The sequence below is a fragment of the Aythya fuligula genome, chromosome 2, assembly GCF_009819795.1.
Source record: "Aythya fuligula isolate bAytFul2 chromosome 2, bAytFul2.pri, whole genome shotgun sequence".
NCBI classification, from domain to species: domain Eukaryota; kingdom Metazoa; phylum Chordata; class Aves; order Anseriformes; family Anatidae; genus Aythya; species Aythya fuligula.
Genome location: NC_045560.1, coordinates 16,191,481 through 16,215,166, shown reverse-complemented (window position 1 = coordinate 16,215,166; position 23,686 = coordinate 16,191,481). Strand labels below are relative to the sequence as shown.

The following is a 23,686-nucleotide window of genomic DNA, read 5'->3' as shown; positions in this document are numbered from 1 at the left end:
TCATGTCTGCTACAGACTTAATTTCAGATTAAGTTAAGTCCAGAAGTTGATCTGTGGACTCTTAACTATATATGGGGAGTAGAGGGTGGAGTGGCTTCCTTTTTTAATTTAATTGCTTTTATCTGACTGCTAGCTGGAAAAAAAAAAAAAAAAACCACATTTTAATCATTAGTTCAGGGCTAATAACTAAAAAGCTTTTACTATAGTGAGAAACTGATATTAGCAAAGTATTTCCTAGCTAAGGATGTTGCAAGATGCTGGTTATTAAATTATATAATTGTCTGCCATCTTGCTTCTCTTTTCTTCATGTCACTCTCAGCAACTCTGGCACAAATTAAGAAGCTAATCTCATGAGGAGCTAAATTTAGACTTTAATGCCTTATGCTATTTGAAAGCTGATACTCTGCAGCTTTGAGATGCTGGCTCTTGGATCTGGAGGATGCTGATTTCAGCTCCTAAGCATACCAGTTGAACCTTTAAAATATGGGCAGAGAAGATGGTAATCAGAATGACCAGCTGCCAGGAGAGACTCTTGTCTGGTCAACTGAGAGAAAATAAGTGTCCTATTCAGCAGGATAAATACTGAGCTTAAGACAGTGGTTGATCTCTCAGTCTTAAGTATTTTCTTAGTCAATGTGTTGTCATAGACTAATACATATATGATTATAAATAATGCTTATAATAATGCTTACCCTGAAATCACATGAACTGTCCTGAAGAAAAATCTTTTGCTCCCAAAATCCTGTTCAGAACTTTTCTCTGGTGCAATACATGTAAATACAAGTATAAGTTTATTCAATTTGGTTCATGATATATCTTTCATTAAAAGGGAGTACAGCCAATTTATTTGCTGCAAATGCTTCTTTTATTACTAAAATGTTATTTTGGGGGAGTTTGGAAATCATTTAGTCAGAAAAACTTTCACTTACTACAAGCTATGAGCTTGATTCATTATATTCATTACATTCAGCTTTTTTTTTTTTTCTTTCTGTAGATGAAGAAAAATTAGATGACCGAGCCAAACTAAGTGTAGCTGCAAAGAGGCTGCTTTTTAGAGTAAGTATTACATTTTCTTAATAGAAAACAGAGCTAAACATTGCATATTCAAGATGCTGAGGATGATTAGGTTCATTACAATGAAGTGTAAATGAAGTTAACCAAGTCCAAGCACATACTTTTTTTTTTTTTTTTTTTTTTAACTTCATCTCATCTACCTATGCAGCAGACCTGTTGCTTTAAAGCCATCTTTGAGAACAACATTTGAAGAAATGTGCAGTTAATTTTAACTCCATGATGGCTACTGTATTATTATATCCTGGTTCTAATTGTCTACCTGGTTCAGAGGTAGACAATCAGGAAAATTAATACTTTGCATCCAGGAAAGCTTAAAAGAAAATAGTGTTTTAGAACTTTTTTTTTCATGATTTTAATTATGATATATGTCCACTTAGGAAATGGAAAAATCATTTGAAATAAAGAATATTCCTAAACCACCTACAAGGAGTTCAGCAGTAGAGAGAAGACTGCGGCGCTTGCAGGATAGATCGCACACACAACCAATTACCAGTGAGGAAGTGGTCATTGCAGCTTCGTAAGTCTTGTTCATGTGTTGGCTCTAACTTTGGTTCCTGCTTTTAAATCTGGGAATAAGTACCATATATGTGGTGTTTACAACTTTGTAGCAAGGCAAAATGTTTATTGTTAAGGGCCAACTTCCTTGAGAACCACAAGGGAAGCTATATTGAAATTCCTTATTAGAAGTAGAGGGACTAGTAAAACATAAATTGCATGAACTGTAATTTGGCAGAAGGTTTACGAAGCTGTAGATTAGGTAAATGGGATTAATCATAGCATTGGTTTGTAACTCAAATGAAAAGGATACTTCACACTGAGGGAAATCTGCACTATTTCTTATGGAATGTATTTGTATTGGGAAAAGGCTTTTAAACTCTGAAATCTCAAATGTACTTCCTGAAAACATTTCTTGCACTTTGGTCATACATCATGAAAGTTTCCTGAAAAAAAAAAATATTTTGGGGGGAAAATGGAGAAAAAGGTGAATAGATGTTCATCTAATGATCTGCTAAAAGATGGCTTATGTTATGGGTAACAGCATCTTCGAGAGACAACCTGTTTGCTCCTCTAGGCTTTTAGTTCTTTCAAAGTATTTGATGTTATTTTGCAAAGTTCACAGCAGTTAATTAAAAATCATTGCTATTTGTTTTTTTCTGTTTTGTTTTGTTTTTGGTCTTTTCTGTAGTTAACACTTAATGTATTGCTTTTCTTAATGCTTTTTTCTTCTCTCTCCCTGTGAATTTTCCCTCCTTGGCAATTCTTTAAAGTGAACCTACCCCTGCTTCACGTTCTGTGAATACCCACACAGTAGTGACAAGAGTACCTAGTCCCACTGTAGTTAAGAGCACTGTACAACCTATCAGGTACTGGGGGGGATAAACATGCATGTTACATGGAGCACAAGATTCCTCAATAGCAGATGCATCTTTAAAGTCTTGAATGCCTTTTCAATGTGTCAAGTCAATACTTGTTTCAAGAATATTTAAAACATTTGTCAACTTCGTTTACGTTTGCATGATAAAACATCGCAGCTTTTTTTGGTCAAGCATCTGTTTTTAGGACCTCTCTAACCACACTCACCTATTCTAGAAGTGTATTATATGTGAAAGAAATGAATATGCATGTGAGCAAACCTGGCAGAACCCTCTTTGCTCTTGTACTTTTATATATAGTGATGTCGTCTTGACGTGAAAATACCAGAGCTGGGTGCTTGATTTCACAAGCAGTACATATCCTCTTTGTCTGTCTCTACATATATTTTTTTCTAGTTTGCAAAATTGAAGGAAAGATAAGAAATTGCACCACCTATAGGTAAAGTTGCAGAATACTATTACATTCTGAACAAGAGAATTTTAGCAAAGAGAGCACAACAGAAAAAAATACTAATTCCATAAATGTGGCTGAATCTAGCTAGAGGTGAATAAAATGTTATTGTAGAGACAAATGCAGTTACAGCTTTTATGAATGAATGTGTCTGCCTTCAGCATTGGTCAAACAATCTTAAAAATTAACGGAGTATATTGCAAAACTATTTTTTATTGTTGAGTCACCCCGATAACTCTAAACAAAAGCAAAACTGACCTCTATTCTCCTTCAAATTATCAGAGGCATTACAATTTATGCTAAGCTAAAAGAACCCCTAACTTGGAATTTAAATTCATCTTCTACATGTTTTATCCTATATGATCCACAAATTATTTCTAATAAAACTGAATTTTACATAAGTTGCATTGTAGGACAAGTGTTTGTTCTACAGCAGCATTGTAAATGTCTCTAACTCTGTATTCTGTATAAAGTGATTGGTCTGAAAAGTCTGTCTTCAATCTTGAGTTCTTTCAAAAAATTGTTATGTCATAATCAAATGAATTTGCGAATGAAAAATTTTAACTTTTTTTTTAAATCTTCAGCTGTTAAATTAGAACCCATCATGCCAATGTTGAACCACTGCATAACCACTTAGGCTGCTATATTACATTGGCTATTGTGCTTCATACGCAGTTCTTCTGCTTCTATCAGGTTAAGATTCTAAAACTTCGTAACAGCGTCTTTAAAACTCATTTCCAGTTCTGTTTCTTCAGCTTGCAGGCATCAGCACACCAAAAAATTTTAGCTAAAGAGGAGATAAGAGCAGCCAAAGAGGCGATGGGGCAAGATCAGTCTGATGAACCAGATTCTTCCACATTAAGTTTGGCAGAAAAGATGGCTTTGTTTAACAAACTGTCTCAACCAGTATCCAGGGCCATCTCCACAAGGAGTCGAGGAGACATTAGGCACAGGAGGATGAATGCTCGTTACCAGACCCAGCCCGTCACTCTTGGAGAAGTTGAGCAGGTAAGTGCAATCTTAGTTCTTTTTCATTTGTTAGTTTTTTATTGAAAAAATGAGCTTTAGTGTGAAATGCCACGACAGTTGGCCTTTTCTTTGCTCTGAGCTACACAGTGGGGTCATGACATATTCCCAGGAAAAAGCTTCAGGAAGCAGTCTTCTGACACTGAGAAACAACATCCTCCAAAATGTTCAAGTTCATTGATGTGTTTTCCTTTTATAAGTAATTTAAGAGTATATCATCATCCTGATGAGTGCACACTGTACCTTTCATGGTCTATGTCTTTTCCGGTGTCTTTTTCAACTTCTAAAAGTAAATTCATGACCAAAAGGGTGAAAACTGTGATGCATCTCGTTTTGGAGCTTTGTCATGTGCATCTTTCAAATCTGTTCCTGAAGACACTATTTATTCCAGTATTACGACATTGTTCTGTTGTTTTCCACTGGGAGGGGGCATTGATTTTAATTCTTCTTTTGTTCCACCAAAACAGAATACTTCTGAAATTCAGAAATTCATGATTAAAACGAAGTGATTTAAAACTGTGCAGTGGAATTGGACTTCTCAGTCTGGAATCCTTCATATAATTGTAACTGGAAAGGAATGCCTTTTTAGTGGAGCTTGAGAACAGGATGGCCAAGCAGTAATCTTTCAGATCTGATGTTTGCAACAACATCAGTCCCTTAGCACTATAGCTTTAGAAGAAAGCACTTTAACAGTGAAGGATCACTCCTTTGCATGTTGCATTTCCAAGGATTTGGATTGATCTGAGTGTTAGACAGTTCCTGCCCTACCTAGTCTTTCTATAATGCTTCATTAATCTTCCTACATTTTCCATATATTAATAGAATTGTGGGAAGGTAGGATTTCTTTAAGTATATTGGTGCAAAACTGCATGAATACATAACTGTGCCTTATGCTTACTTAGGCTTGAAGTAGTAGTAAATATTTGGCATATTTATCTTAACCAGATTTCCAGACGTTACAGAGTACTATTTCCATTCATTTTCCATATGCCAACCACTGTCACAGTTGGAACTCTTTAATGATCGTGTCACTAACTTGTTTGGGGGCCAGGAAGGTGATCAACAGAAATGGGCTGAAGCAGATGGGAAAGAAGCCAGTGACAGTCACATTAATTTGTCAGACTTTTACAAGATGAACTTACGCTTCAAGCAAGAAAATGCAGAGGAAGCGTATTTTGTCATATCCTTTTGAACCTAGCAAAAGAAACCACTTGCCTCTAAACAGTACTATAGGAATGTATTGTCAAAAAGACCTTACATAGAGACCTTACATTTGGAGTTTTGAGATGTAGTTATGGTTGTTGTAGGAAGAAACAAAGGAAAGGTAAGAAAATAGACAACTAGAGGTTTCATTATCAAAATGCATAATTGCAAATGTAAATATCTTGTAATTGAAGCTGAAATCCCTTTGCTGATCTCCTCTAAATTTCTAATTCTAATAGATGCAATGGAAAAAGAGTAAACCGGTAACTATGTTATTAATGTTTCTTTGGAATCTTTGAGCTAGTGTAGTAGTCTTTGCTCAGCTTTCTGATTTAATATATGAGTGTGTTGTCCATGCTTTATGGAATTTGCATGTGCTTTTTAAGTGTTTAGTTGACTTACTCCTAGTGGTGTGAGTTTGCCTTATTCCTTTTGCATGCTGTTCACTAGCCCCGCAGTTAAAGAAAACAACAAAAAAGTCAAACAAAAAACATCTCCTGATTTGTATGAAGGCATATTTGTCACTATTTCATGGCTTTTATTCCCTTTGGAGAAGACAAACCCAAGCTGTCCATTTCAGGGAAATTTTGCATCTTAACTGTCTCTAAGAAAACTTTTATAAAATTATTATGTTCAAGTAATGAAAGTTAATTGTTTCTCTGTAGAGGCTGGCAAAGCAAATTTGGACTTTGTTATGTAATTCTTAGATACAAATACTTCTCTTAGAGATGTATGAGACAGCAAATGTTTGATATTTGAAAAAGTCTTAGACTAACAGTCCTGTGTGAAGGTGATTTATGTGGTGAAAGTGTCGGGAATGTGTGCCCCATGTAAGACAGCACGGAGCATTCTCTTGGTGCTGAGCTTGCTTTGGAGCTGCAAGCTGCATAACCATATCAGAGCAGAGCTGTGCCAAAGCTAATTAGCCCTGTTGATTAGCCTGAGCACATGGCATGTCATCCGGCATCTGGAACCCGAACTAATTCCTGCTCCCGGTGCTGTGCAGTACCATGTCAGTACGGACCTTTTCATGCAGCTCAGACACAAAGTCATATTGCATGCTACACACCTGCCCTCTATTGCTAAAGATTTTGCTGTGCATATGCAGTCATTTTTACCTTGGGTGGAATCATCCGTTTACAGCCAAATGATGGGGCATTCTGGCTCCCCCTAACTGTTACGAGTGTGTATTTGTAGAGCATTGTACTCATGTGGAAGCATACCTTCTGCTCTGAAGAACTTACGTGGTAGATTTTTCTTGGGAACGGATGATTTCGGAGCTCTCAGGTCCTTTTTTATTTTTATGTGTTTGTCCATAGGTGCAAAGTGAAAGTGGAAAAATTGCTCCCCTGCCAACTGCAGTCGCAACATCAGTTGCAACAATGGCTTCTGCCCTTTCTGCACTGTTTGCCGGAGACCTGCATGCGAAGCCAGCCAGAGATGGAAGTGTGAGTGCTGCCACAAAAGCTGATTTGAGATTCCACACTTCAGCCGAAAACTCGGAGTCTTCAGGAAAACACATGCAGAAGTCAGAACAGTGGCAGCCTTCATCAGAAGTGCTAGAAAGCAAAAGATCATCAAAGAAGCATGAAGAAGAGGGAAAGAGGTTTCTGGCACATGAGGCTAACGAAATTAGAAAGTACAGCTCCTTTGAGGAAGAAACCACACATCCTGTTCCTGAAAAAACAGGGGACTACCATAAAGAATCTACATACAGCTTCCTGAGGAAGGGCAGCATGGAACTGTTTAGTTCACAAGCACTTTTTCAGCCTCTTGAGCATAAGGAAATGGATACTAGCATGCAAGGTAAGTGGGAAGCCAAAGAAGGCCAGTCCTTTGAAGAAACCATGGATTTGGAATGTGACGTGCAAAGCAAGACTTTGCAAAGAAGTGCAGTATGTGCCTGCTGTTGGTGTAGTCTAGTTCAGCAAACAGCAGAGTTTCTCAGTTTTTAAACATCTTTTCAAATATTATCAAGACAGTTTTTCTTTTTTAACACTGCTTAAAGGTAGAGAAAAAGTTGTGACAACTTAAGTTTTGCAAGTACAATTTTCTCTTAGTTATTCTTGTACCTCTTCAGGCCTCACAGATGGCTCAATTTTATTGAGATTTTCTTAACTTTTGTGGTAAGTGGCAGTATATACTGAAGTTAATTTTTTTGTTTCTTCCTCTACTGCCTCTTCCTCTGCACTCCAAAATACTGAACAAGCTGAACTTGTTGCTCTGGGTCAAGTATTTGTTCTGAATTCTTGCCACCTTCTGCATATATAGCTATATTTGTTATATATTAGCCACATATGTACATATATAGCAAGTAGTGATATATGATTATTGAAACACTACTATTATTTTCCCTTCAATTTTATGACAAAATATAAACCAAGTAATTCTAGAGCAGTTTTCTGTTTTAAGTTGGGGGTACAGGACCAAAGTATCCTATAGTGCTAGAAATATTTTTTTCTTTGTCCCATGAAGTTAATTCATTTTGAATTTAAATGGTCTCCAAACAGATGTAGGGAGGAAGGTATAGTTCTGCTTGTATTCATCAAAAGCAGTGTCCATTCTATCTAATTAGCTTTCTGTGACTACAGAGGAGACGGAGACTGGGGTAGAACAGGAGCAGTCATGTATCAGGGGGTATTGTGCTAGTAAAATTTCAAAAAGAATGAAGGTGACTTCTGTTTCCTTCAGGATAGCTCTCATGGTGCATTTATTTTTTTCTCAAGGCACTTTTTCCTATGGTTTAATTGCAGCTCAAGAAAACAAGAAAAAAGAACTTAACACCCTCCTAGAAAATAAGATCTTCATTAAATTATTAAATATATTAAATTATTCTAGTATGGTACTTATGCATTAAATGTTTAACCTTTAAATTAATTTCTCTAAATTCAGCTTCTCTTCCCCTACCCTTTGTTCCCCTCTCTCTTTCATCTCTTTTTTTTTTTTTTCATGTTGGCATGATGAAAGGAGCAGCAATTTGTGCCTCATCCATATGAAGTTCAGTATTGTGCATTGAACATTGAAGCTCTGTGGCTTTGTGTGAACTTCAGTCAAAAAGGGACAGTCTGTTCAACAGATAATATTGAACAATTAATCTTTCTATGCTAGCTCAGCCAGAATTGTTTTCTCTTCTGGGATAGCATGTGATTTGTGATTTGAATTTGTGAAAAAACAAATTTACTGCTTCAGTGTAGGTAATGTAAAATAAGTTTGAGAATAGCACTAAGTCTAATTCAGCACATTTCTTTTGACCGGGCAGACCATGTTGAGTCTACTTCTGAACTCACCAGCACATCAGCAATGAGGACTGTTTCACAGACTGCAGCTGTGGCATCCTGTAGACTGCAGGAGCTCTCCGAACAATTGGAAGGAAAATTTTATAAGAACTCCTGTGAGATGTTTTCTGTTGGAGAGAACAAAACACAAGCAGCTGAGGATGTCCTTGATAGTTCCAGCAAAACGATGTCAATTAAGGAAAGGTACTTAAATTTCACTTTATTGAAATGGTCTCTATAAATACAGTTATTAGAGTGATGATTATAAAAAGAAGCTTTAAGCCTTTTTCTAAGAAAAGCTAAGCACTGTTTACTGGGCTCTATTAGCTGTCAGAAACTAACAGTAGAAACATGCAGTTAATCTGACTGACATGCTTATAAAGCATCGTCATCTCATGATGAATGGGAATTACTGTTGAAGAGAACATGATAATCTGATTTTGAAACAGCCACCTGAAAAATCAATAAGAGATTCAGAAAACGAAAGTAGTAAAATAGTTATATATATATTGAGTAGAACTCTACTCAATATATTTCATCAGGTTCTGTTTTCAGTTACAAGTTATAATGTGTTTGTTTTTTTTTTTTTAAATTTTATTTTTTAATTAGCTATTTCATTGTTGCTCTGTGGAAATAGTCTCTTTATAGTAAGCCAAGTACAGAGAATCAGGGATGGACTCTGTGATATTTCCCACTTTACTTCAGAAATATATAGTTCCTGTTTTGATATCTGAGAACTTCCTCTGGGATTTTAAAGGATAATAAACTGGACAGGTTTGTGGGAGTATTAGAAGCAATTTTTCGAGCCCGAGATCATTCAAAAATGAAATCAAATGTTAATTATTCTGTCCTTGTATAGAAACTAGGAGATCCTAGCTGGAGCTCCAATAGCTGCTGTAGTATTTGTAAAACTTGTTCTAATTTAGTTAAAACGTCAGGAGTATAAACTCAATCCCAAAGTATAAAAGGATCCAGTAGCAGTACAGTGAGTAAAATTATGATTGTTTGCTTCGGATTGACAAATAGGCTTATTCATACTTCAGTTTTTGTGCAGTGAAGGTAGAACTGATAAATCAAAGTAGCTGCTTCACTGAACTTTCAGTGTGTCAAAGTATTCCATCACTTTGTGAGGTGGGTGTAATGTAATATTAGGTACTCCAATCCATTTTTTTCAACAAGATACCAAAGCATGCTTCATGTATTTCTAGGAGGTGTGTGAGTCATCCTCATTTTTAGCATCCCCACTCCCAGTTATCTGTTTAATATAAGGAGAACAGAGTGACTAAAACAGCTGTAACAGTCTTAGTCCCCTTTCTGAAAGATGTACTTAGCATTTTCAGTTTACTGTTTTTTTTTGTTTGTTTGTTTTAAAGCAACCTTTCCCCCTTAATCCTTCTGCAAATATGTCAACTGTCTGGACAGATAAGACTTAAATCCAGTAAATTCTGGTTTATGGGTAGTAAATGATCTACCTTCCCCGAGCCTAGTGGGGAAAAAGAGACTGGAGGGAGGGGGAACATCCAAGTATGAGCAGCTGGTTCGATCCTAAATTTAATGCTTCAGTTGAGTTGGTCTCTTGAAGAACTGATGTTCCTGTCAGACTGTCAGTCACACTCACAATCGGGAATTGCTTTCGTTGGGCCTCCAAGACTGACTGTTCAACACGAAAGCCAACACCGGAAAATACCTGTTGTCTTGTCAGGGATTTGTATTCTCAGATTCTGCAAACATCTGTAAATGGCAGAGCTGTTACCAAATCATTTTAGCATTCCAAAATACTATGCTACTCTACTTCTTGACCTAGAATTATTAAAAAAAAAAAAAAAAGAAGACTAAAAAGACTGGTTGTATTCTTTTTTTCTTTTGCATGACCGTAGCTGACGCCAACTATTTATAAACCTCAAAGAACATTGCTGCTAAAGATTAACTTTTACACTTTGCTTTTTTGGGTTGGATTGTTTTTTTTCCCTTTCACATTCACTAACTTCATCTTCCCATCCAGTGGATTTTTCTGGCTGTGTCAGACATTCTTTCACCTTATGGAAGAACAGCTTTTCCACAGATGTAATGATATTTGGGCAGGATGCATGCATGTTGGTCTGGATGAAAGTGATTTTCCACAAAGACTTATTTCACTGAAGTAGTATTATCCTTGGGGGTGAGTGCATACCTAGCATTTTCAAAATTACCTATATTTTATGGAAGAATGAAAACCGTGATTTTTAAAGAAAGAATATATGCCTATCCTCTCTTCTGCAAACATGACACTTGGAGGTGAGGGGGAGCAAAGGCTCATATCTTACAGTAGGCTGTGTGTTTTGTTAGACAGACAGGACCAATCCACTGACGTGTTATATATGAGTGCTGGAAACCTTTTTATAATTGTCTTGTATTCAGCTAGACAAATTAGGAGTTTGGGAGAGGCCTTCAGGAAGAGGAATGTCTTGGAGGACTTTGAACAGAGTGTCATTTATATGTAGCTACCTGTATTTGTACGTTTACGGAGACCAGAGTTTCTCGAAAGCCACCCTGCCTGCTCCTCTTCAGAAGTCGGCTGTACACCATGAACTTGATTTTCAAAAGCTACAGATAAGTAGCAGGTGGACCTCCAGCCTTCGTTCAGTCCTTGTCAGGACAAACCCAATCTAAACTTTAGCTTCAGCCTTTTTTGATGAATGGATGCCAGAACAAGACATTCTGTAGCCTAGGACATGTATATAGTGAATTTATGAACTCTTTGACCATCGGTTTCCTGTCTGTATTACTGCACTCAAATTGGCCTCCAGGCAGCTGAAAGGCAGCTAAAAAGAAGTGGTCAAGTGCAGCCAATGGAGTCCATGTGAAAGCCAAATCTGTGTCCAGTTTGTGTCATCTCAAGGATGACACAAGCAGCAAAGATACTAAAAGATTGCTGCAGAAGAAAGATGTCTTTTTTTTTTTTTTTTTTTTCATTTTTGCCTGGGCTTTTGCCAAGGCTTTTCAGACAATGCTCCTTATTTAGGCAAAACCACTGGTTGAATCTTGCTTGCATTTCCTCTCAGTACTAATCTGACATTTTTCCTTCATTTTTGAAACCTTTCACTTTGACTCAATCCTGACACCTCTGGATCATTTTATCTGTGTAGCAGGTAAAAAAAAGACACTAGGCAAGCTGACAAAGATGGTCAGATACATAGTAAAGATTTTCCTTTCAAGAACAGAGTAAAACCTATTTTTCAGATTGGAAAATGAACTTTGGGATGCAAAGGAGGAAGCTGTATGAATAGAACTATGAAGGTGAATAATAAATCAAACTGGAGATGCAATGAAACTAGTAGGCAGCAGGCTTTAAACAAATCCAAGGGTTAGACCCCCAAATTCTTTTTTTTATTTTTTTTCCCAAAACTGTTCAAAGAATCATTTGCTGTCTGCTCTCAGAGTTAAGCTCCTGATCTGGTGGGCCTGCTTGTGTGATCCAGTTCAGCATTTCTTGCATCTTTATTTATACAAAAGGATGCCCTCCAAAGGCTGTTGAGTCAAGGTGGTCTGTATTTATTGCTGTTTCCATGGTTCGAGACAAATGCATGGCTTCAGGTTTTGTGCAGCAGTGAAGTTTTCAAGGGCATGCTGGGCATGCCTATTTCTTTAAAGGTGTTATTTAATCTCCTGAGGCAGGCAGGCATATGACCTTACTGTAGGAATGAGTTCTTTCGTTGCATGTATGAGTGGAGGATGAATCCATCCTTATGACGAAGAAGAGAACAGCCTCCAGAGACGAAGAAACAGTCTCAGAATTAGAGATTTCCCCTTCCTGATCTGCCAAGCTGTTTGGGCCAAAGGTCCGTGGCAGGATACCCTGCAGTAGTGTCAAACTACAGGGTCAAAAAACAGGGCAGATCTTTTCTGCCTGCTATGCTGTGCAGCTGTGGACATTTTTAAAAACAAACCCATTTTAGGCTGAAGCTGATCAAAACACCTTCCAGCTTCAATTAGTGCAGATCGTTTCTAAGCAAAGCTGACCTGAGAGAACATGACTGTTGAAGATAATTCATCTGTGTGGTGGCAATTCGGTCCAATCTTGGTCTCCTCCACAGTTTCACACATGCATGGATGTACTCCAGCAGATAAGTTCTGGGCATTGAAATCTTGTGAAAGTTCTGAAAGCAATGACCATGGCCTCAACTCGTCATCCTGAGTCCTCTTCACCCCTACCCATGCAGTGCTGTTAGGTATGAAGCAGCCAGGCAATGTGAAGCTTGCCAGCACTGTCTGCATGGGCAGGAAGAGAAAGAGAGGAAACAACTGTTTTCTTGAACACAGCATTCTTACTGCCATTGTATTCTTTGGATTTACTGTCTTCTGCATCTTCAGTTTTTCTCAGCTGACTGCCTTAGGACCAACTGGGTTTCCCTGAGGATGTCAGTAGCATGGCTACGCTGCCTGGATTTTTGCAGGAAGCAACTGTCTGAAACAGTCCTGTCTCTTCCTTTCCATAGTTTCAGGACAAAATTTGTACAGTAATCACATCTCTGAAAGCACATCTCCATATTTTGTGATGGAAATAAGTTGACAACCTACTGAACCTGTACAAATAGTAATAGGGTTAGGGGTCTTGGTATAATCCTTACTGAAATGCCCTAGATTAAGAGAAAAAAAAAAAAAAAAAAAAAAAGGTTATGTAACAAAATTTAACAATTCAACTAAAATAAAAATGACTTAGTGGACCAGTGCAAATGTTTGCACAAGTGCTACAGATACACATTTTTAAGAAATGCTTTTAGAAATCATTCTTAGCTAGAAAATTCACACAAATATTAATTTCTGAGGGCGGTAAGCTGAAGATCATGTCTCTGTGGACCTTATATTCCAAACTGATTTCCTCTGCCCCCAAAACTAATCACCTCAGAGTTTGTATGGACAGATAGGTTCTAATTCCAGCAAAACAAGTCTATGTGCTGTGCCCACTGGGCCAGTTAGCATCCATTTGTGCTGTATTTAGAATTTTACTTCAGATTACAAAATAGTACTTTCACAAGATCATGCTTAACTGAGATTAATGGTAATCTACATTGTAAATATAAGTCTTCCTTTAAACCAGTTGAATCTTGCAGATTGGCTTCACAGCTGTAGTACAGTAGCACCAAGTTGTTAGTGCATAGGTCCTACTAATTTATATGGCAGCAATGCCTGAAATGAGCAAGGAGATACTAAATGATCCCTAGCAGTCTGATAGTAACTTCAGTCATCAGGGTTGTAGTCCAAGCATTAACTGCAAAGTTATCATCTGATGTGCCTGATGAGACCTAATTGATGGCTGCCTGCTCTTAATAAACCTCTTCCTTCTTGGGTTTTAAAGGAAATAAACTTTATTTTATTTTTTTTTAATGACTACAATAAACACCAGTGATAGGATTTATCTCATTAACTTTGGACATCTATGGCATAAGCATCCATGGCTGAGCTAGTCAATCTCTGTGCCTTATTGACAAGGAGGGGAAGAAAGCAGTGATTCATCTAACCTCTTTATATGTCTGCTTCAGGATGATCTTCATTATACCCTGGCCTCCCTTGACTGTATTGGTAATTTGCACTGACTGTACAAATTAACTGGAGTGCCTGTCTCAGACTAGATGTCTGTGTTTTGTCAGATGATTCCCATTTGACATGTTCAGTAAAGGCTTGTTGTTCATTGGTGAGCTTTGTGTATGTCTACAAAATGTAAATAACTATGGTTAGCTAGAAAACTTAATTTCAGATTTTCTTGAATGCATCATTAGCGAAGTACTAAGGGTAGTTTCTAAGGGTAATGGGAGGTATAATGTTTAAAGATACTATGTTGGCATGTTTTTCTTCTAGGTTGGCATTGCTGAAGAAGAGTGGTGAAGAAGATTGGAAGAGCAGGCTCAGCAAAAAGCAAGAGTATGCAAAAGTGTCTGCCACTGATCGTAGTGCACAAATGCAAGAAGTTGAGCAGCTGTTGAAGAAGGTAATTCTATCCTTTTTTTTTTTTTTTTTTTGAAAAAACATATTGCTTGAAATGCTTCAGCTTTGATGATGCATCCAGCAAGACAGGCATGCCTAATATTAGCTACTAGCTCTTGCTACTCCTTTTGTTTAAAGACATGTTTGAAAAACAATTCTCCCAACATAAGACCTCTTCAAACAAGAATGTCTTCACTGTCTTGGTGCATACAGTATTGGTTAGAATGCCTTCACATCAGCAGATTGTGAAGCAGTAAGTGGGCCTGTAAGGCTTCTGGAATGTTTACAGGTATAATGATTAAGGTTTTCCTACACACACACACACACACACACACACACACACACACACCAAGGTATGCGAAACTGGCTTAAGACTTGAAGTGTTTTCTTTAGTAAGGGTTCTTGGAAGAATTTAATGTTCCTAAAGGCGTGTTGTCTCTGTGCATATGCTTATTCTGAGCAATAATTTTGGATCCTAGAAGCACTAAGGAAATGCAGGTGTGAGAGCATCCATGAGTCATTTGACCCTTGGTTATCTTGCATGATCTTTGGTGTTTGTGGATAGCCAGAACCTCCTGGACAAGGATTTTATCTGTCTTGTTAGTGTTAGTGAGTAGAGCGGGAGATGGGTAGGAAGGTGTGGATGGGTTATTGAGAGATTTGCTTCAAGAATGGGCTCCCAGTTCAAACTAATGTAGATTCACTTCTCTGCAGAGTCTAGTATTTCAAAAACGACAGCGTTAAATAAAATGGCTGTTCCAAAAGCATTTAATTTTTCAAGGAATTTTTCCACAGAGGACAAGCAAAAATAAAATTGGTATTATAAATTTTACTCCTGGGAACAATAATCTTGGGATCTAATCATTTAGTTGTGAAAATACTGCTTCTATTGAATAGTATAGGTAAGCAAGCAATAAAAAGACTCCTTCTCCCATTGGTATATTACAAAAAAGGTGTTGTTACAGTCTGTCCTTATTGAGGATAAATCTGTGCCTCAACTTGCAGCCCATCAATGGTTGTGTGTTAACTGTACAGAAGATCAAGCAAACTGATCTTTACAGTTTGGTCTATGGATTTTGTTTCTATTTGCTGTGTGGACTTGCTCATAAATTCAGTTGCAAGTTTGAAGATGTCCTAAAGCACAAATTGTTTCACTGAGGAAAGCAAAGTTGTGGTCACATTTTTAACAGGCTAGTCTCCAAAATGACAACTGTTGAGATCAGATTACAAATGTTCTGTAGCTAAAGACAATGGAGCTGAGAAAAAGCTTTAAGCAGCTGCCAAGATTTAGGCAGAGATGAAACCTTTGTTCTCTCTTTTTACTCCCTGGCCCCCATATCCTCCCTGTTGTGCTACCATGTGCAGCAACACCACTCAGCACAGCACAAGTTAGGCTTTTAAAGTAAGAGAGCATGAAGTGCTTGAAGGGTTCGAGCTTTGATGTGACAATGCTAGCAGTGGGAGCTTCTGTGACACAGGGTCACCCACTGTGTTGGTTCATGTTAGCTCTTGGCCATTTAGAGCCTGAGCCAGAGGATTTTTTGCATTTCTGCCAAAATGTGGGTGGAATCTTGAATATATAAGAAAAAAATGTCAGTAGTTTTGTCAGACACAACTGTATTGATATTTGTGATGCTGATTCATTACGTGTGTTACAAATAATGTAAAGCTTCGTCCACATCGACCACACTGCTTCCAACACATCACTGTCAGATGTCCTTACATCTGGAAATATTACTATATATAATTCTTCAGTGTGGTGGCTATTACCCTGTGAGGACCATGAAGCAGCATGCCACAGAAGTACCTACTTGTAGAAGAGCTTCTTTATAATGTACTTCAGAAATTAACTGCTTGCTGTTGCTGAATTTGCAATAAAAGTGCAGGATCTGAATTGACTACTGTGTTTTGAGCTAGTTAAAATACAGTTTCCACACACGGCAATCATGCATTGGCAGCAAGAGTGTGTACACTTCAGGCATTATTGTTAACCAGCAGGGCATGACAGTTTTTCTAGTTGCTGTATGTCACTGTTCTTAATGCGGTCAAGTTCACCTTTTTAGTTTTTTTTTTTTTGTCTTTAGAAAGGTTGTTTAACTCATTCTAGAGGTTTGCTTATTGAAGCATAGCTATATAAAATAGAAGTTATCAGAGTACATTTAGATTTTTTGTAATCAACAAAAGTTGAAATATTAATATTAATAAAATAGCTACATTAAATAGTGCTGTTTGATCTCTTCTAGTCAAAATGTTTCTTCACAGTTGTATTCATGTTGAGATATTTCTCTAAAGGTATTATAATCATTTATATGTAGGCTAAACTGTAGAAAAGCCATAAATTTCATGGAAAAGCTGACAGAGCAACTTAAAATGGGGAAAAAGTAGAATAAGGAATTAACTCAAAGTGATACAGACTTGGGGGGGGGGGGAAGTTGCGATTTACATGGAGGTCCAGCATCTGTTTTAATGATTGCTGCATATAGGAGGAAAATTTGTTGGAAGATGTGAGACTTCTTAAATTACTTACATGTACGCTAAAACATACTTGGACAACTTAAAGAATTGCTCTATCATCAGGGGAACAACTATAGGCTGTGGAATGTCTTAGAAAAGAATCCATTTTATTTTGGAAAAATATTTTGGATTCAGTACATTTTTTTTCTCTGTGTAGAAAACATAACTAACTTTAAAGTCTTAGTATCAAAACAGTGGGACTTACTGGAATGAAGATTCCTGTTTTATAGCTGGCCACTTTAACGATGCCCCTGATTAATGGGATTACCAGCTGCACCGCAGTAGCACTGAAGCAGTGAATGACATTTGAAATGCACTTAATTCTTATGGCGAGCTTGTATTGCAGCTCAGTACTGGTGTTAAAGGCCAGGACGGAGCAGTCAATTCCAAATTACTCAGAGATGAAGCGTATAAAAATCTTAAAGGGGGTAGGCCTTTAAAAAGTGACCTTTAGGCAAAACATTAGTCTCCTCCTGTGGTAATAGTTTTCTCCATTTCAGATATGGCAGCCACCAAGTGCTTGTACCCAGTGCTAATCAAAGCTGAAGCTTTAATGGCTAGGCTTCATTTTGGGCCACTCTAACAAGCTGCAGTTGTCCCATGCTGTGCAATGTTCTGTATTAACCTAGAGAAAGGAAGAAGAATTATCATTGTTAAAGCCATGTCTTAATCAGCTTTGGGTAAGCCCAGCTCTGAGGCAGGGGTTATTCGTAGGCTTTGTTTAGAATGGTAAATTCACCTTTGCTAAGCGCTGTGGGCTTAGTGCTTCCCTCCAGATGGTTTTTGAGTATCTCAGTTTTAGTAAATATTCTTTCCTTTTGTCCTGAACATAGGTGAACACAGGTTGGTTGATTAAACTCGCTGCAGAATTGTTCCCATCTTGGCTGACGTGGTTCATCACGTTACTGGTGCATGAAAGCAGAGTGATAAAGATTACCAGCATACAAAATGTACATCTCCTGACTGGGCTGATTAGTGCTGTGTTGACCTGTAGTGATGTTGTTACTAACATCTTTAATTCTTGCATGGAGTGGCTTTGGTGAACATGCTGTTGTGTTACGAGAACATTTTTTGGTCTCTGGCTTTGCAAGAGGGAAAATGCTTCTAGAAGATTAAAAGATTGAGATTTACTTCATCTCAAGACCCTGGGGAAAATGAGTCTGTTTTCCCCCATCTTCATCTCTGGCAGTCCAGTTCTTTTCTAATTCCTTTACTTTGCTTCTGTCCTTGTCATAGGAACCTGTATATGCTTCTACTTACTCTCCTGTTATACCTGCTGTCCATAAATTTCATCCTTTTCTTCCTATTAATCAGGTGAGCAAACATCCACACAGTTTAAATGCTCAACAATATCAAGTAAGCACATTCTGACTTTTTCTTTTTCCTTTTACATAGGGAATTAATAATCCTCTTAGTTGATTAACCAGCTTAATAAGTGCTGCTTTAAAGAAACCTAACAGGAGTGGGCAAAGAAGCAAGCTGTACACAAGAAAACAAGGAGAGTTCAGTGGAAGGTCTTGATAGATCTATGCAAATCTAATCCTGCTTTATTGCCATGCCTCCCAGCTCAGATCTGTGGTGGTAGTACTACCAGGAATCCACTCAGTTCTCCATTCTCCCCCACCAAAATACAGCATGTGTCTCATGTCAGGAGCACTCTGGCTAGTACGGGTAATGGTAATGAATCCAAGGAACAGTTATTCACTGCTAGAAGAGATGATGATGATGATTATGGTAGAGACTACTGAATATTTACCATTTCCACATTCACTTTCATAGAAGTTTTTGGGGGTGTTTACTCTGATTTTTTTTTTAATCAAAAATTAAATTTTGGGCTAGCAAATGAAAATCATTATTGTTACCTCTACTCTGTAAGCTCTGAGTTTAATATAGCTTTATTACTATTTGACTTAAGATAACCTATTCATTTTGTCGTGATGGAGTTCATCAGCTCTATATATCAAGAAGGTAAATGTATCATCTAACTTAATAACATAATATCCCCTCAACAGTCTGTGGAGAGAGAAAGTCCTTCAATAGCTGTTCACCTCATTTATCTTAAATGAGGATCAATTGCCCCCAAAGCAGAGAAGTTATTTGTATTACAAGGCAAATACGTACCTCTTTTATATAATTCATAACAGTGGTTTTAAATGGATTCCCACTTTGAAAAATACATTTTTAGTGTCCATTTTTGGTTTGGACTCCTCCAGCTAGGGGCCGACACAGACCTTGACATAGAAAACTGTCAATACTTGTATTTCTTGTGTTTATAAAATAGAAATAAGAAAGAAAAGAAGCTTAAAAATATAAGGCAGGCTCACAGACCACTGTGAATTGTGTTCTTGTGACCCGATGTGGCACTGCTTAGACTAGAAAATTGTAGGGTACAAAATGGAGCATTGCCTAGATGTGGGCCCTTCCTTAGCACGAATTCATGCTGCAGAAACAGGGGAGCACCTGTGCATACTCCCAAGAAATGTGTTGCAGAGCTAGAAGAGACCAGCATCATCAGCCAGCCCAGGCAAGCAGTGCAAGAAAAGTAATCCCTTCATCTAGCTGTTCTTACATCGAGTTTATAACTCTTCCTCATACTTGAAGTAGTTCTTTTAGAAAAAATACATGGTCTTTATTCTCAACTGTCTGAACATGGAAAATGCACTGCAATTTTAAGTAATTTTTCATGTAAATTACTCCCGCTCTGTAGAACTTAACTCTAAACCCTCTCTTCAGTAAGAACATGTATTCATCTGAATTAATATGAGGTAGATTGAAAGAAGAAATATTGAAAAAATATTTTAGACCTTTTCTGAAGCTTTACAAATCTCTTGGGATCCTGGATAGAAGTGTAGATGCTGGAAATGGGATGAGATATTTCAAGAAAGATCCCAGTATGGAGACTCCCCATCTTCCTCCTCTCCTCAGTATTCTTGTTTATACAGTAACGACGGATGATACCAGTTCTTAGCTGCCATTGTATGTAATTCCTCTTTCATTTGATTCAGAACTACTGCTCCATGTTTTTCCTCATCTTCTTCTATATTTTTAATTGGCTATTTTTTTTGCTTGATTCTTTTTTCAGGTGATAGTGCTCTTAAAAACCTGGCTCACCAGGTTGTTCCGATAACCTTTTTTTTTTTTAATCTGTGTGATTATTCATCTTTATCACGCACCCTTCTCTTGTGTGGTGGTGTCATCCTGAGGTTCTTCTCAGCAGAACTGATTTTTTTTTCCACATGCATGAAACCATACTGGTCAGGGATGGGATGAAGCACATCACTGCATGGCCAGGCCCTGTTTAGAAGTATTTTTTCTGTCAGTTAACTAGTATATAGTCTGCAAGCTGCAGTGATATTTTTATATTGCTCAAAAAAAGCTCCGAATGTCATCTGTGATTAAGTCAAATATATTAAAGAAATCAGAGGTAACTGTGTTAACATATTTAATCATACTTGATCTCATCAAACTTACCATTTTGATTAAACCTGTTTTCCATAATGCCATGTGGAACGGCATTAATTATGCAACTGTGCTTTGATTCTTTATTGATTGTCTTACAGCAGTCTTCCCATGATTGTCTGGAAAGAAACACAACTTATGTGACCCGTACTTACATGCTTCAATTCTTCTGCTGCTAAAGATTGTTCCTATCTTAGCTTTTATCAATCCTATGCAATTTTTTGCTCTGTTTTATTTTTTAATTGCTGCTTGTGTTTGTGGCATCTCCTATTCCAGTTATTTCATGCTGCTGGATGCCAATTCTTTGGACCCTTTCAGTATTTAACTTGATTTTAAGATTTTATCATTCATCTGTAACAAGAGATATCAGTGAAAACATAGATGTATTTTCCACTACACATTCAAATGTTTCATTGTGTATAAGTGTAGTGGGAAAAGCAGCATTAGATCTGTTGTCTTCCAAAGCTTTTACTTACTCCTGATATACTAAAATAAATTCCTTATTTTGATTTTTTTTTTTTTAATTGGAGTCTCTAGCATCCTTTATCAAAAGGTCACAGGTATGAATTTGAGATTTTTATTAATTTTATATCTTTCTTCATTTTTTTTTCTATTTGGAAATAAAATTTGCACTTTGAGGACTGGCAAGGCTTATATTTCTCACAACATCTTCCCTCGAGCAGAATGTGTTTTAGCCAGCTCATTCCTCCAGAAATGCTGCCCTTTGGCAATCGTGCAAGCTATTTAAACTACTCCCAATTACCAAGGGTATTTGTTATGAATTTTTTTTACTGACAATTGCCTTGGCTCATACTAGTTCTCTAGCTATAGAAAATTGTTCTTTCTTTTAAGCACAGCATATGCTTTTGTTTTTCACCAGGACTGTTATGATGAGTTATATGGGTTAGGGATTGCTTGCTGTCCGTCCATTCAGCTCATCATTTTTGAAGTTCATTTGTTCATTAATAGGGGAAGGTGGGAGTCTTTGTGCATTAGGAAGAGATCTGTTATGAAATTGCTTCAGGTTTTGTGATATACGCATCCAGGCTGATTTTCAGGAACTTGAGGATGTTTTGCCCAATGGAGCAGCTTTAAATCTTCCATTAAAAAAAGAAGTTTGTTTATGCTGTTAGAGAGCTACTTACTGTCTTTTGTTCTTTGACACTGCTCCAGATTTACTCATGACCTTTCTTAAAATTTATGTGTGCAGCGATTAATGCAGACACATTCCAGATCTGTGCCTTCAGAATTTCCAGTAGCTCTGCACATTCTTCATGTATTCTCTGGAGGGAAAACATGAAATTAAGCCCCCATCACTTGAGAGAGAAAACAAACAAACAGAACTCACCAACATATAAAATACTACGTCTTCTTGCCTCTTCACTTCCTTTCATATTGTAATCAAAGACATCATCCTTGCTAAATTAAAAATATTTGGTTTGTGTTTCAAATTTCACTTGTGGTTTCGTTGGGTGCTTGTTAATTTCCTCACCAGATCTCCTGTAATGTGTTGCTATGATTTTTTTTTTCTGCCAGCTGCTCATCCCAGAGGTGGCTGTGCTTCCAACATTGGAATGAGTGGAGATTGAGGAAAACAAGTAGGGGTTGCTTTCAGTGTTTTCATTTAAAGTATTCAGAGGCTTTTATGGAAGAGGAAGCAATACTCTAATAGACTTGCAATTTTTATATTTCTGTTGAATATTCTGGAGTTCTAGGGAAAATTCTCAGTGTTTTATCCTGATTATCATGACTGGCAGTCATAGTGTCTGGCTGCCCAACTACCTTTCCTGATAAATTGGGTGCAAACATTACTGCAGAAGGTTACAGAAGTACATGGAACTAGAGGGAGGAGTGGAGGGCTTGCATGTTCTAGTTCTTGTAATACAAGGGCTTGTACTACTACTACAAGCCACTTTCTTGGTTTGTCTTTACACTTCTGCCCCATGGATGCTGCCCATGGTACACGCTGAAAAGCATAAGAAAGTCTCTATTTCCCTGTGCCCCCTATAGCCACAACAGTTCTTGTAAAGTTTTATTTACAGGGTTAACCTTGGGCCAATTTCTTTAGTGCTGTTAATTGAAGGAGAATAAATAAATAAGAATATGTGAGTTTATATCCCTTCCTTGTATCTTGACACCAAGAAGAGTGTTTACCTCACATTCACAAGCTTTTGGGTTCTTTTTCATTTCAATTCTTCTGTGGTTGTATGAGCTAGTGCTTTGCTAAAGGTTTACATTTTCATGTGGTTTTTCAAATCTAGCAGTTAAGTTGTGAAAAAAAAAAGTCAAATTGCACACAACTTGAAAGTCATTCTAGAGCTGACAGCTCCATGCACTAGAATGCTTGATGTCTATGCGGTATAATCCCTGAAACATTGCTACTTTTTTAATCAAAGTGCATTGAAGCAATGTTTCTTTGGCCTAACCTAGCTACAGCTGACAATGTAAATTCCTTCCTATTTAATGTACCTCCATCAATCCTGTGTGTTAGGAGGGCACTAAGATGCTTAATGCTCCTAGCTGCTTCTAATCGCTCAAGCTGTTGGGTGCTACTCTGTGAAGAAAGCAAGGAAAGCTGAGGGTGACCCATAAAAAAAGGTGAGGGGGGCAATGATCACAGTCATTGGAAGAATATTCAGAAGAGCAAACTGACCTAGGACCTAAAGTGAACAGCCTCTGGAGAGATAAGGCTGCTAATCCTGCCTGGAAAATGAAGTTGCTGTAAGAGCGTGGTTCAGAAATGACACACTGAGGTTCCACTTAGTTGTTATTCCCTGTGCCACCTGCGAATTTGCACACTTGAAAACATTTGCTGAAAGTCAGATTCGTGATCTCAGTAGTGTAGCAAGTCACATTTCAAGAGAACAAGGTCTGGAAAATTATATCACATCCAGAGTAAATGGTTTATTTTGCTTAGAGGGATGCCATTTGCCTTGGCCGGTAGTTTCAATAAAAGGTCAAAGAACATAGACCAAAACCTTATCTTCACAGTCTAATGAGGAAGCAAAACAATGAGGCTTGTAAGGGCCGGGGTTACTAAGCTCTCTCTGTGACTTTCCTTCAGTAGCTTGTTGCTCCTGTTCTCTTGCCTCTACAGCTGGCATTTGAAATATTCACCTAGTCCTTTGCTATATTCGGGTCGGTTTACTTATTTTTAAACATTTCTTTCTCTCTTCCCCCTTAAAAATCAGAGGCTAGCAGATAATCAGGAGAGTCAAATGACCATTGAAGAAAGAAAACACCTGATTACAGCTCGAGAGGAAGCCTGGAAATCCAAGGGTAAAGGAGCAGCCAATGACTCCACGCAGTTCACTGTAGCTGGCCGAATGGTTAAAAAAGGTCAGTGATGA

General features: G+C 37.6%; 1 protein-coding gene across 9 annotated transcripts in view; it reads left to right on the top strand.

The window, feature by feature from the left end:
* SVIL (supervillin) overlaps window positions 1-23,686 on the top strand; it is a 136,069-nt gene that overhangs the window by 89,444 nt on the left and 22,939 nt on the right. For 5 of the 9 annotated variants that reach the window (XM_032182246.1, XM_032182240.1, XM_032182247.1 and 2 more), the window contains 9 exons: window positions 995-1,056; window positions 1,452-1,591; window positions 2,343-2,438; window positions 3,654-3,906; window positions 5,367-5,390; window positions 6,447-6,933; window positions 8,387-8,606; window positions 14,238-14,367; window positions 23,528-23,675. In XM_032182246.1, coding sequence (XP_032038137.1) covers window positions 995-1,056; window positions 1,452-1,591; window positions 2,343-2,438; window positions 3,654-3,906; window positions 5,367-5,390; window positions 6,447-6,933; window positions 8,387-8,606; window positions 14,238-14,367; window positions 23,528-23,675 — 1,560 coding nt within the window. The remainder of the gene's footprint in view (window positions 1-994; window positions 1,057-1,451; window positions 1,592-2,342; window positions 2,439-3,653; window positions 3,907-5,366; window positions 5,391-6,446; window positions 6,934-8,386; window positions 8,607-14,237; window positions 14,368-23,527; window positions 23,676-23,686) is intronic. The other 4 variants (XM_032182243.1, XM_032182249.1, XM_032182242.1 and 1 more) reach the window with 3 other exon arrangements.